This window comes from Onychostoma macrolepis, chromosome 20, assembly GCF_012432095.1.
Source record: "Onychostoma macrolepis isolate SWU-2019 chromosome 20, ASM1243209v1, whole genome shotgun sequence".
Lineage (NCBI taxonomy): Eukaryota > Metazoa > Chordata > Actinopteri > Cypriniformes > Cyprinidae > Onychostoma > Onychostoma macrolepis.
The window spans coordinates 32,454,385-32,466,884 of NC_081174.1; the positions used below are offsets into that span (position 1 = coordinate 32,454,385).

Genomic DNA, 12,500 nt, shown 5'->3' on the forward strand with positions numbered 1-12,500 from the left:
GAAAATTAAGGAATAATAAACTGAATTGAAACAAATACGAAACAAAGATATGTTGTGTCAGCAACACTTTTAAAAATACAACTTCTGACAGATCTCCATTACTTACAAAATACCGAATCCTTAAATCAAGATGCATCTACATGAGAAGCATAAAGAAGACATGAAGTCTTGTTTTCTGTGTACTTAACATGAAATTAAAACAAACTACTTAATGATTAAAACAAACTTAATTCAAAAGAAATAAAAGTTTTTATTCCCCACTGATCTTGTTTTAATCATAAACTCACTTCATTTTCTCATAAAACAAGACTTCATATCTTCATTCTGCATCTGCAGTAAATCTGATTTAAGGATGTTTAGATATTTGTGCTGGAAAACAATGCTAAAATACAGAGGAAGAACAGCACTTTTTTGCAGTGCATGCAACATTTAATGCCATTACTTTATGAATTTTAGACTTTCTGCTCTGATTTAAGAGCTTATTAAAGCTGAACTTAACTAGAGTGAATTAAGACCCGTTTTGAAAGGACCTAAAAAAAGAACATTTGTTGTTAATTTACTCATCCTCAGGCCATCCAAGATGTAGATGACTTTCTTCAGAACTCTAAAGATAATTTTAGCTGAATTTTATGTTTTTAAAAAAATATCTGATAAACTGTTTAAAAACACTGATGACATGCATGTTACATTCTGACTATGAATGTTATAATAATTGGAATATTGTAACTACACACTTTATAGTATTTTTAGAAATGATCAATGTTATATTTTAGAAAACAGAATTTGGGAAATATTCTGGACACACTTTTTCCATACATATCCAGACCTGGACATGACCAAAGTCAAACAAACCCTGTGTGTGTGAGCGAGCGCTGACGCCGCCGGGCCACCAGAGGGCAGCAGAGGATCAGCTGAGAGCGTTTCATTACACACTCAGCACGCCTCCTGCATTTACCTTTCTTTTTCAAGTCGGCGTCTCTCTCGTACTTCTCAATGATCTGCATGACTCGTTTGGCTTCATAAAAGGGGAAGAGGATCTCGTTGAGTCGAGGGTCCCGCTGGTTCTACAGGGAAAACCAACATCTGAAATGAGGAGGATTCGTCCTCAGAGACGCGTCTCAACTTTTTTTTTTAGCTTGTGAAGTTACAGCCACAGAATTAACTCTGTCCACCGGAGCGCATCCGCATTTTTTACCCTTATGAGGGCAGATTTTTCCAAACCACATAAAACACACAGCACGTCCTCGCTTCAAGTAACTCATATTAAAGCAGACGGAGCGAAACAGCATCTGATGTTAGATTAGAGACGAGTATCAGGCCAGTTTACTCACATTCTGAGCTTCGCTTCTGACCTGCTTGAACATCACTAACTACTTCACAGACAGTGAGCGTTTGTGTTCAGCAGACGAGCAAACCAAACATACAACAAGCACAAGACGACCCACAGCGACGCTCTGATCCGCATGCACACGCGTGTGTTCGCAAACACGTGAACACAAACGCAGGAACACCATCACAGGAAGCAGATCACCGACAGACAGAAGCAGAGCGACATGCAGACACACACACTCTCACACACACACTCTCACACACACTCTCACACACACACTCTCACACACACACTCACACACACACTCACACACACTCACACACACACACACACACACACTCACACACACTCACTCACACACACACTCACACACTCACTCACACACTCTCACACACACTCTCACACACACTCACACACTCACACTCTCACACACTCACACACTCACTCACACACACTCACACACACTCTCACACACACTCTCACACACACTCTCACACACACTCTCACACACACTCTCACACACACTCTCACACACACTCTCACACACACACACTCTCTCACACACACACACACACACACTCACACACTCTCACACTCTCACACACACGCACGCACACACACACAGAGTTAATAATGATGATAAAGAGCTTACTTCATTCAGAAAGCTGACTAACTGCTCTACGGTTAAATAATCACTTTTGTCTCCATTGCTGCAAAGAAATTGAGCAGAAGAGATTGGGTTTGGTTATAATAACACAAACAAAACCATTAAAGAGAGAGAGAAAGAGAGAGAGTTAGACATCACAAAGCATCTGTACGACACCCGTCTGACGCTCCATAAACCGTTAGTCAAACACACAGGTTAATGTTAACTGCTGAAGCTGTTAGAGTCCATCTCATAGTTAGTGCTCCAGTACTGGCTCCAGAGTACTAGTTAACCGTGAGCACTGAACAGCGCGTGACGTACATCTTCTTGAAGAGCTCCTCGATGTCCGTGCGAGGGCAGATCTTCTGCGTCAGAGCGTAGAAGATGTCGAAGGTGAAGGCCGAATGCTCGATTTCATCATTCTGCAACACGAAACCAAATCAGCAGGTTAAGAGTCAGCATGACACGTATTTAACTTCTGCAATGTGACAGGAACAGGATATTTAACAAAAGTAGGACGAGATGTGGTTTGATCCATGAGGGACTGAGGACTGAAATCCTGCTCTTAAACAGTCTTTGTGTCTCATTTTCCAGCTGAAAACCATGTAAAATCTCAGAAACGTATCTTGAATAAAATTGCACTGGCAGGTTATTAAAATTAAATAGTTTTTCAATGGTTTTTAGATGTTGTAACTGGAAAACAAGTGAAAAAGTCTCACTGGTTCACATCTATAAAAGCAACTCAATAACCTGGTTACGCAGAACTACTGAAACTGAAAATATACAAATAAAAGGTAATTCAAAATATCATGCATATGTATAATTGTACATAAAACGACAAAACACTAAATACATAAAGTACTAAGATATCTAAAGAAATATCCTAAGTAATAAATAAAACAAATAAATATATAAAATATTAAAATAACTCTTTATAATCACATTACTGATGATTCGCTCACAATAAGAGCAGCATCATCAATTAAGACTCTTTCTGACCTTCCCACTGGGGAGACCGAGTTCCTTCAGCGCCTGGAAGATTCCTTTCTCCGTTTTACCCGAGCCGAACGTCCTTGTGATACTGCATGAGATCAGATCAGATCAGTCAAAACATCACAGAATAAAGAGACGATCCAGAGGATTCAGACACTCACCCTCGGACTGGGATTTTGCCGTTGACATTCGTTAGGAAGGAGAGTCTCATCCAACTAGACAAAAAGAAGACAGAGAAAGGTTATGAAGACAAACATCTGATGGATCCTGCTGATTCTCATCTGGTTATAACAGATCTCAAACAAATCTTCAAAAGATCCCAAACAGACCTCTAATAGATCTCAAACATATCTCAAACAGATCTGCAACAGATCCCAAACAGACCTCTAACAGATCTCCAACAGATCTTTAACAGATCTCAAACTGATCTTCAACAGATCTCAAACTGATCTTCAACAGATCTCAAACTGATCTTCAACAGATCTCAAACTGATCTTCAACAGATCTCAAACTGATCTTCAACAGATCTCAAACAGACCTCTAATAGATCTTCAACAGATCCCAAACAGACCTCTAACAGATCTCCAACAGATCTTTAACAGATCTCAAACTGATCTTCAACAGATCCCAAACAGACCTCTAACAGATCTCTAACAGATCTCCAACAGATCCCAAACAGACCTCTAACAGATCTTCAACAGATCTCAAACAGACCTCTAACAGATCTCCAACAGATCTCCAACAGATCTGCAACAGATCTGCAACAGATCTTGATTCAGGGTCTGTTTACCATTGTAAATGACCACACATAGATGCTTGTCATTCATTAGTCTGATTGTTGAGTCATCTTTAAGTGGATCTACTTACTGTTTCTTCAGGCAAGTCATTGGACACACGTTATTCGCCTTGAAGTTGTGAATCACCGATTTCAGGCCTTCCATCCATTTCTGCAAACACAAAACAATCATACATGAGGAGAAATAACACATAACATGTTTTGTAGTAGTTCACGATCAACGGTCAGGTCGAGATTCATCTTTAAAGTGCCCCTATTATGCCTTTTTGAATATTACGTTTTATGCAGTGTGTCATGTAGCTGTATGTGAACATAAACTATCTGCAAAGCTGTGAAGCCGACAGTGCACGATAAATAAAGTTATTGTCTATCAAAAAAAAAAAAAAAAAGAGTCGGCTTGCAATCGCCTGAACGAGTCGTCAGGAATTAGAATCTTATTTTGTTATGGATGTACGTCACGAAGTAACACATTTGCATAATGTCCACCCACGTTCTACGTCACAAACAACTTGCTATCACATCTTATAATTACCACAAACTTGTTAACACTTGACACTTACTGAGAAAGTCCTGCTCCAGTGGTTCTTGCGAATCAGTCTCTTGTCGATCAGCCACTTCAACCGTTTCATCATCAGACTCCGGCTCGAATTGGTAAAGTATAATCGACACCATCTTTTCTATGTATTGACAAGTCTCCAGGGCTGTCATTCCGTTATGGCAATGGGCGTTTCGTTTCCGACACGCGCTGTACGCGGTAGACCAATCACAAAGCACCGTGCTATCTGACCAATCACAGCAGTGAGGGCTCACAGAAAGGAGGGGTTTAGAGAGACTGATTCTTTGAACTGCTTCACATGAGTCGTTTACGAATCATTTAGAAATGAGGTCAAATTAAATCTATTTTTTGAGAAAACTAAAGTGTTTTTTGACCTTGCATGCATGTAAACCTGTTTTAGGAGCCTCATAAAACAATATTAGCAATCTTAAAAATGGCATAATAGGGGCACTTTAAAACATCAGGAGACACTTTGAATGATTCACGTCTGAAGAAGCTCATGAATCAGGGACAAATCAGACTATTAGATCACTATTAAATCTGCTACATGAAATATTATCTAGAACTAACTTTAACACCTGCTTACAGGGTTCAAACCTCAAACAGCTCATATAAGACTCAGTTTGAGCTGAATGAACAACAAATGGCTCGTTTGAATCACAAATATATTACAGTATTATTGAATGTGACAGCTTTCTGAACTGAACAGAAGTTACCTGGCGATACATGTGTTTTAATTCTTTCCCCGCCCAAACACGAAACTTTACGGCTTTCCGTGTTCTCGCTGTTGTACACTCGGGTGCGCTATTAAGCATCTCCTGAATGAGTCTAGAATCACTCGATCAAAAACACAGATGAGGAAGATGCAGAAACGAGTGATCTCATATGTAAACATATGCATATGAAAAATAATAGGATCATCAACACTAACCGCATATAAATGAAAACTGCCTAATGTTACAGAGTGATGCAGGAAGAGGTAAAGGACTGTGCACGCTTTGGGATACTGATGGAAGCTATCTACTGCATCTTTGCTTTGATAATATTACTGAATATGATCCAGATGTAGTATTTGATAAAAATGCGATTTTCTCAGCTTTTTGCTCAAAATGTTGCTTTTTTTATGAAACCTGCCTACACATTCATGTGTTGATTAAAAAAAAAAAGAATGCTTGAAGCTAGAAAAAAACTGATTCATTTGTTCAAAAGTAGAGGGTCTGTTCTTTATTTTGAAGTATTGCATGTTCAGATATTCATACAACAAAATATTCTGGGGGCCATGAAATTTGAGTGAAAATCATGGCGGGGAAAGAGTTAATGAGGTTTGCAGCACACGCGTGTCGCACTGACGGTGTCGCCGTGGTAACGCTCACCTTGGTCATGTCCGTGTTGTCCATCACCATGTACATGAAGCTGAGGTTGACCAGGTCCGTCCCGCTGCACACGCAGATGATGCGTCCGTCCAGATCCGCATCGTTCTTCCCCGCCGCTTCCAGAGACGCCAGGATCTTTGGGTCCTTCAGGAAACAAACACGGCACGCGTGCAAACATCAGCTCCACACGCTAGCACCACTTCAGTTCATGCAGAAACTTACAATAACCTTCATAACAGATCAATATGATCAACTACACTGGACTGAAATGGAGGCTCTGGACGTTGAAGCTGTTTGCGTGTTTATGGCATCATCAGGTCAGTCTACTGAATCCCAACGCATGCGTCCGATCCATTTAGAGTACACTGCAAAAACTGATTTTCTTGCTTAGTATTGTTGTCTTGTTTTCTAGTGTAAATATCTAAACATTCTGGAATCAAGATGCATTTACTTGACAAGTGAAATTATATAAGATATTAAGTCTGGTTTTCTAACAAAAAATTATCAAAATTTTGTTAGTTTTTGTTTAAAACAAACAAAAATATCTGCCAATGGGGTAAGAAAAATTATCTTGATTCAAAGGCTAAACAAGATTCTTTTTCTTTTTCAAGATATTTTTGCTTGTTTTAAGGAAAAACTAACAAATTGTAGATTTTTTGTACAGAATACAAGACATAATATTGTAAGATACTTACAGTAAATGTATCTTGTTTCAAGAATTTTTAGATATTTATACTAGAAAAGACAAAAATAATTTTTTTGAGAATCATTTTTTGCAGTGTAGGGCTGGGCGATAAAACGATAACGATAATTATTGCAATATAAATTTCCTTGATAAAACGATAACAAGAGATAGATAAATGTTCATTATAATGCTTATGCACCAAAAGCGGAGGGAAACAGCTCAAAGTTCAAGCGGCAGCGCAGCGGTTGCGAGCGCACTAGAGCAGATGCGTCTGGTCACGCGACACTAAACAGCTCTGTGAGAGCCAGTGTGAAGAACACCAACGACTTGCTGATTTAAATTAGTTTAAAGCCGGGTGAAACAGCAGAAACACTGTGTGCAACGATACAGTCAGAAGACTTTCAATCTACAAATCACCATCATTTACCACGGATTTACTGTATTAACAACTGGGAAATCTGGGATATTCATAAGAAATTTTGTGATGTTATTAATGTAGAAATGAATTAAATGTATTAAAGGAGTAAGAGTAAGTGTTTTTTGTAATTAAGCTATAGCTATGTGCATTTATAGCCTAATAATGTATTTAGACTACTGTTTTTGATAAAATTGTATCGTGATCGTTTTTTTTGGCCATATTGCCCAGCCCTAATTTAAAGTGATGAATGAATGAAATGAAACTTCTGTCATCGTTTACTCTTCCTCAAACCTGTATGAGTTTCTGTCTTCTGTGGAGAACAAAAAAGACATTCTGAAGAATATTGGAAACGAAACAGTTGACTGCAGCCATTGATAGCCTTCAATGAGGACCAAATGATGACAGAAGTTTCATTTTTGGATGAAATCTCGCTTTAATGATGTTTAAGAAACATCAGCTTGTGATAAACGATTCAACCCTGATCAGAGTCAGATTATTTAACAGATTCAGAAACCCATACTTCCACACGTTATTGGTCGAAGATGCTGACAAATGTCCATCTGAACATCTGAACTCAAAGAAACGGTGTGTTTTTGTCCCAGCAACATCATGCTCGTGGTTCGATTCCCAGAGTAACCTATGAAACGATTAGCTGAACACTGTAATAATGTGATGGGAGACGTAAACGTGTCTGCGGACGTTCGCTAACGTGGCTAAACACACATCACCTCCTGCTTAACAAACAGCTGAAGCGTGTTACCATCAGGTCCTGTAAACATGAGCCGCCTCCACAAACACACGCTCAGGTAAACGTTCCTGCTACAAACACCTGACCACAGAAGACAAACATTGCAGACGGGCGCACCTGCGCAGCCACACACACACACACACACAGAGATATACACTCACACACGTTTGTTTTTGTGAACTGTATCTCTGTGTGAGAGAGTGTGTGTGTGTGTGTGTGTGTGTGTGTGTGTGAGTGTGTGAGTGTGACATAGGCGTAATGGTTTTTATACTGTACAAACAGTATAAAACAGGGCTATCTCCCTACACCTAACCCTACCCCTTACAGGAAACTTTCTGCATTTTTACTTTCTCAAAAAAACTCATTCTGTATGATTTATAAGTGTTTTGAAATATGGGGACATGGGGAAATGTCCTCATAAATCACCTTCTCCTTGTAATATCTGTCATACCCATGTCATTATACAAATTTGTCTCCTCATATGTCACACACACACACACACACACACAGTGTCAATATTTGACACGCTGAATGTGAAATATAATCTCTGGCTGTCAATAACACTTGAGAGCAGATGTAGAGCAAACAGTAACGCCTCGCCGAGTCTCCCGAGTCCCGTCAGATCATGTGACCCGTAGATCATCGTCAATCCCACAATGCCTCGTCTTCATCACAAGAACTGTAACTCTGACTAACGTTCACTAACTGAACTAAACTCGATTCATCTGAACGATTCAAGTGTTCGTTTGGATGATTCATTTCAGTTCAAACAGGAGCATCTTTACCTTCGGCACGACTCCGGGACGGATGCTGTTGATCAGAGAACATTCTAGAAGCTGACCTTCCTGCGAGAGACAGATACTGAGGTTACGGCAATTCAGTGCACAATCACAGTTCATGATCACTGATTACATTCATTTATGAAGATGAATATGAATAATAACACAGCTCACCAAGGCAAAGTTCTGCTAATGACATTTTTTTTAGTGACTGACTATACAAACATAAAACACACACAGACACACACTCCTTTACAATATTTAAAACCACAGACACAATCATCAAATGTAAAAGAATTCCACATGATTATAATTAAAGCTTTCAAACACATGACATGATGAGAGTGTGAGAAGATCAGAGACGTGAGGAAACACTCAGAGACGTGCGTCTGCATCAGCTGCATTAACGAGCATAAATCGCACCTTTCCGTCACTTTTCCACGTGAGAAAGAAGCCAAACTCGTCGACTTTGAAATGGCAGCTGGGCTCAAAGACGAAGGGATCCTGAAAAACACAGCGGAGGATATAACATGCTATCAGTGCCTTGACGAGTTCATTGTTTCTGCTTTAATGAAGATGTGACTCTGTTAACTAACTGCATAATTTGTATAATCTTAGAACTGAGCATTTCTGCCATATGAACAATATTTTGACACTGCAAAAAATGTTCTTCCTTAGTATTTTGTATCTTGTTTTCTAGTATAAATATCTACAAATGGATGAATTTACTGTACAAGTAAATTGACTTAAGATATTATCTTGTTTTCTAAAAAAAACAAAAAAACAAATTTTGTTAGTTTTTGCTTAAAACAAGTAAAAATATCACCAAAAGCTAACAAAATTTGGATAATATTTTCAGAAAACAAGACTTAAGTCATTTTACTTGTCGAGTAAATGCATCATAATTCAAGAATTTGTAGTTATTTATACTAGAAAACAGGAAGGAAATCATTTTCTGCAGTGCATCTGGTTGGTCCGGTCCCGTGTCCTCCGTCAGACAAACAGACCGAATGCATCTGAAGTGTGTGACGGGATAAAAATAGATGCAGCGCAGCATTCAGACGGTGTTTATTCAATAAACCGCACGACTTCTGCACTGATTCACAGTCTGGAGCATCTAGTTGATGAAAGTCAGTCTGTAGATTAAAAACTAAGTCATCTGTAGGAGAAAAAGACAAGACCCGCAAATCTGTGGCCACAGAACAGCAGAATATTAACGCAATGCGCAAACTGTCTCTCGTTAAGCGTTTCCGTCCCGTAGAAAACCATAAACACTTAATATGGCTTAATGTAGGCCTATTAAGATATTTGCTATTAAAATATCAAATTCAATATACAGTTTATTAATATAATGTATATGTTCGGGCTGGGCGGTATATCGAGTTTGTACGATATATCGATATATTTTTTATAAGCGATGTGGTCCGTTAATATTGATATACGGTAGTTTGATACGAGCGCATCTGAAAAAAATATCTAGGAGGACACAGACTGAACTGCTGCGGAGAAAGTGCATAATACAGTTTGTTCTAAACATGTGACAAGCTTTATATGAAGGGCTTTAAAAAAACTGGTAAGATACAGTAGCCTACAGTTTATAGTTTGAGTTTAAAGCGGCTCGCCTCGTCAGATGCTCCGCTGACAGAGACGCTACTCGCGCTGTTAAATGTGTCTGAGATGTGCTGTTTTCCTTAATGCATAACTTACATTTCACAGAATGAATGAATGAATGATGCATTTATGTAGCGCTTTATTGTGTATTGCTGTACAACTGGGAGCTTTCTGAAAGCTACGGCTTGTACCACGTGACCGCAGCACCTCGCGCGGAACCAGAGAAACATGCCGGCGCTATATTACTGCTCTAAGAACCAGGAAAATAGATGCATATATAAAGATACTATAATGTACTACAATAAAAAAACATTATGTAAGTGTTCATACTGTTATTATTTTGTTGTTGTTCTCAACATTCGTTCACGTGGGTTCATTTTGTTGACTGTCGCTATAGAAACATCACGTGTTGTCATCTCAGAATTACGGTAACTCTGACTAAAACATACATTTTGCTGAAATATTTGTAGTTGGACAATAAATGTGACATATGTAGAATTTTAAACCTACAAGTAAGTGTATTTGTATGATAGCACTAACTGTAAAGTGTAATGGGGTAATCATTTTTAGTTTAGTAAATTTAACTTCTGCTTTAAAAGGATTATTTTTGTTTTTAGATTGCAGTGTTACAATGTTAGAATGTAATGATATTTTAACCCTTTTTTGCACATAATATATGCCTACATGCTTACATTCGCTTTATTTGTTTAATCCAAATACCGAGATATATACCGTATACCGCAAATCAGCCCAAAAATACCAAGATATGAATTTTTGCTCATATCGCCCAGCCCTAGTATATGTATATATTGTTTTCCTCCCATACCGCAAAACGTGGCATAATGGACTAAGATGATAAAGACCAAACTCAATACTCTTCATTATTAAAACATACATAACTAATATGTACAGACAAGCAGCCCAGAATAAACACAACACGCAAAGTTTCGTTATATACAATAAACGGTCTACAGCCCTTCTATATCATTGTCTTTGTCCATTAAGCTACATTACGTGTTTTATCTATAATGATTTTCTATGAGAAGAAAATGTTTAACGTGCAATTTAACGCACGGCGTTCTGGGCTCGTCTGCTTGCCTGTACGGAGTTGGTCCTTTTAATATCACTTAATGCATTTCTTAATGCGCGTTCATATCTGCTGGTCTGTATATACTTTGCGTCAACAATAAGACTTGTACTGAATTTGGTCTTTAGTCCGTTATTATGCCACATTAAGCGGTTTGCTGTATGGGAGGAAAAGTGAAAGTTTGCGCGTTGTGCTCCCAGCCATCTGTCCTCAGTCATTCAGAGCAAGACAGTGTTAATCTGTAGCCATTTACAAAGTCAGCTTGTGTGGTGCAGTGAAACCCGTTCAGATTTTAAAGTCAATTTAATCAATATTTTGGCGTTCAGAATCACGATTCATCACCTGATTCCAGACGCCACAGAATCGACTCTTCAGCGTGCGTCATTCCAAACAAGTTTGGCAGTAAAAATCTCAAAGTCCAGATAAAAGCGGCGTGATGCGAGCGAACACCCGCGGGCTCGGCTAATGAGTTCACCTTCACCGAACGGACGGAGCCAAGATGGCCGCCGGCAGCACAGTTTCACCGTCTGCTGCTCTGTAGGATCTGGCTGAACTGTAACTGCTCTCCATGAGACTTCCTTCTTATTTACATACTAGTCCCTGTGCCATACATCTGCCGCAATAATCAAGACGCCCGCGTGCTGCAGAGCCGCTCAATTAACGAGAGCATGTGGCGCTCGTCACGTCGTCCTGATTTACCTGCCATCGGCGCACATTTGACAGGTGACGCTTAACCGCAACGAGAGTCGATCTGAGCAGAAAACAGCACAAATACTGAAGCTACTAACTGAACTAAACATCAGCGAAATCACAAACAGACGGCCAAAGAATCCACACCAACAGCAGAGTTACCCAGAATCCCTCTGATGAGGATCTGTGGAGTCACTTCCGCTGCTGCAAGACCTGATTGAGTTACACATGAAATCAGGAACAGGAAGTGCGTGTGTGTGTGCGTGTGTGTGTGTGTAAGAGTGTGTGTGTGTGTGCGTGTGTGTAAGAGTGTGTGCGTGTGCGTGTGTGCGTGTGTGTAAGAGTGTGTGTGTGTGTGTGTTAGTGTACTGGTTTTTGTGGTTTACGGGGACAAAATCTGTATAATAACATGGGTATGACAGAGGTATTACAATTTGAAGGTGGTTTATGAGGACACTGCCTATGTCCCCGCAATTCAAAAGGCTTAAAAAACATACTAAATGGTGTTTTTTTTTTTATCTAAAAATGCCTGTAGTCTCCTGTAAGGGGTAGGTTTAGGTGTAGGGTTGGTGTAGGTCAATAGCACATACAGTAAGTACAGTATAACAACCATTACGCCTATGGAGAGTCCCCATAAACCACTAAAAGAAACATGTGTGTGTGTGTGTGTGTGTGTGTGTGTGTGTGTGTGTGTGAGAGAGAGTGTTTACCTCATCGAATCGGTCAAACACGGCTCCTTCCTGCAGGAAATCAGGAATGCGCTTCTGCCAGTTGAACTCGTATGATTT

At 39.4% G+C, this 12,500-nt stretch overlaps 1 protein-coding gene across 7 annotated transcripts in view; it reads right to left on the minus strand.

The window, feature by feature from the left end:
• plcb4 (phospholipase C, beta 4) overlaps positions 1-12,500 on the minus strand; it is a 71,915-nt gene that overhangs the window by 38,720 nt on the left and 20,695 nt on the right. For all 7 annotated transcript variants that reach the window (XM_058756510.1, XM_058756513.1, XM_058756511.1 and 4 more), the window contains 10 exons: positions 12,423-12,500; positions 8,748-8,828; positions 8,331-8,390; positions 5,695-5,838; positions 3,837-3,916; positions 3,131-3,184; positions 2,976-3,057; positions 2,298-2,398; positions 1,983-2,040; positions 956-1,064 (listed from right to left, as the gene is read on the minus strand). The exon at positions 12,423-12,500 is cut by the window's right edge and continues 19 nt beyond it. In XM_058756510.1, the coding sequence (XP_058612493.1) occupies positions 956-1,064; positions 1,983-2,040; positions 2,298-2,398; positions 2,976-3,057; positions 3,131-3,184; positions 3,837-3,916; positions 5,695-5,838; positions 8,331-8,390; positions 8,748-8,828; positions 12,423-12,500 (847 nt within the window). The remainder of the gene's footprint in view (positions 1-955; positions 1,065-1,982; positions 2,041-2,297; positions 2,399-2,975; positions 3,058-3,130; positions 3,185-3,836; positions 3,917-5,694; positions 5,839-8,330; positions 8,391-8,747; positions 8,829-12,422) is intronic.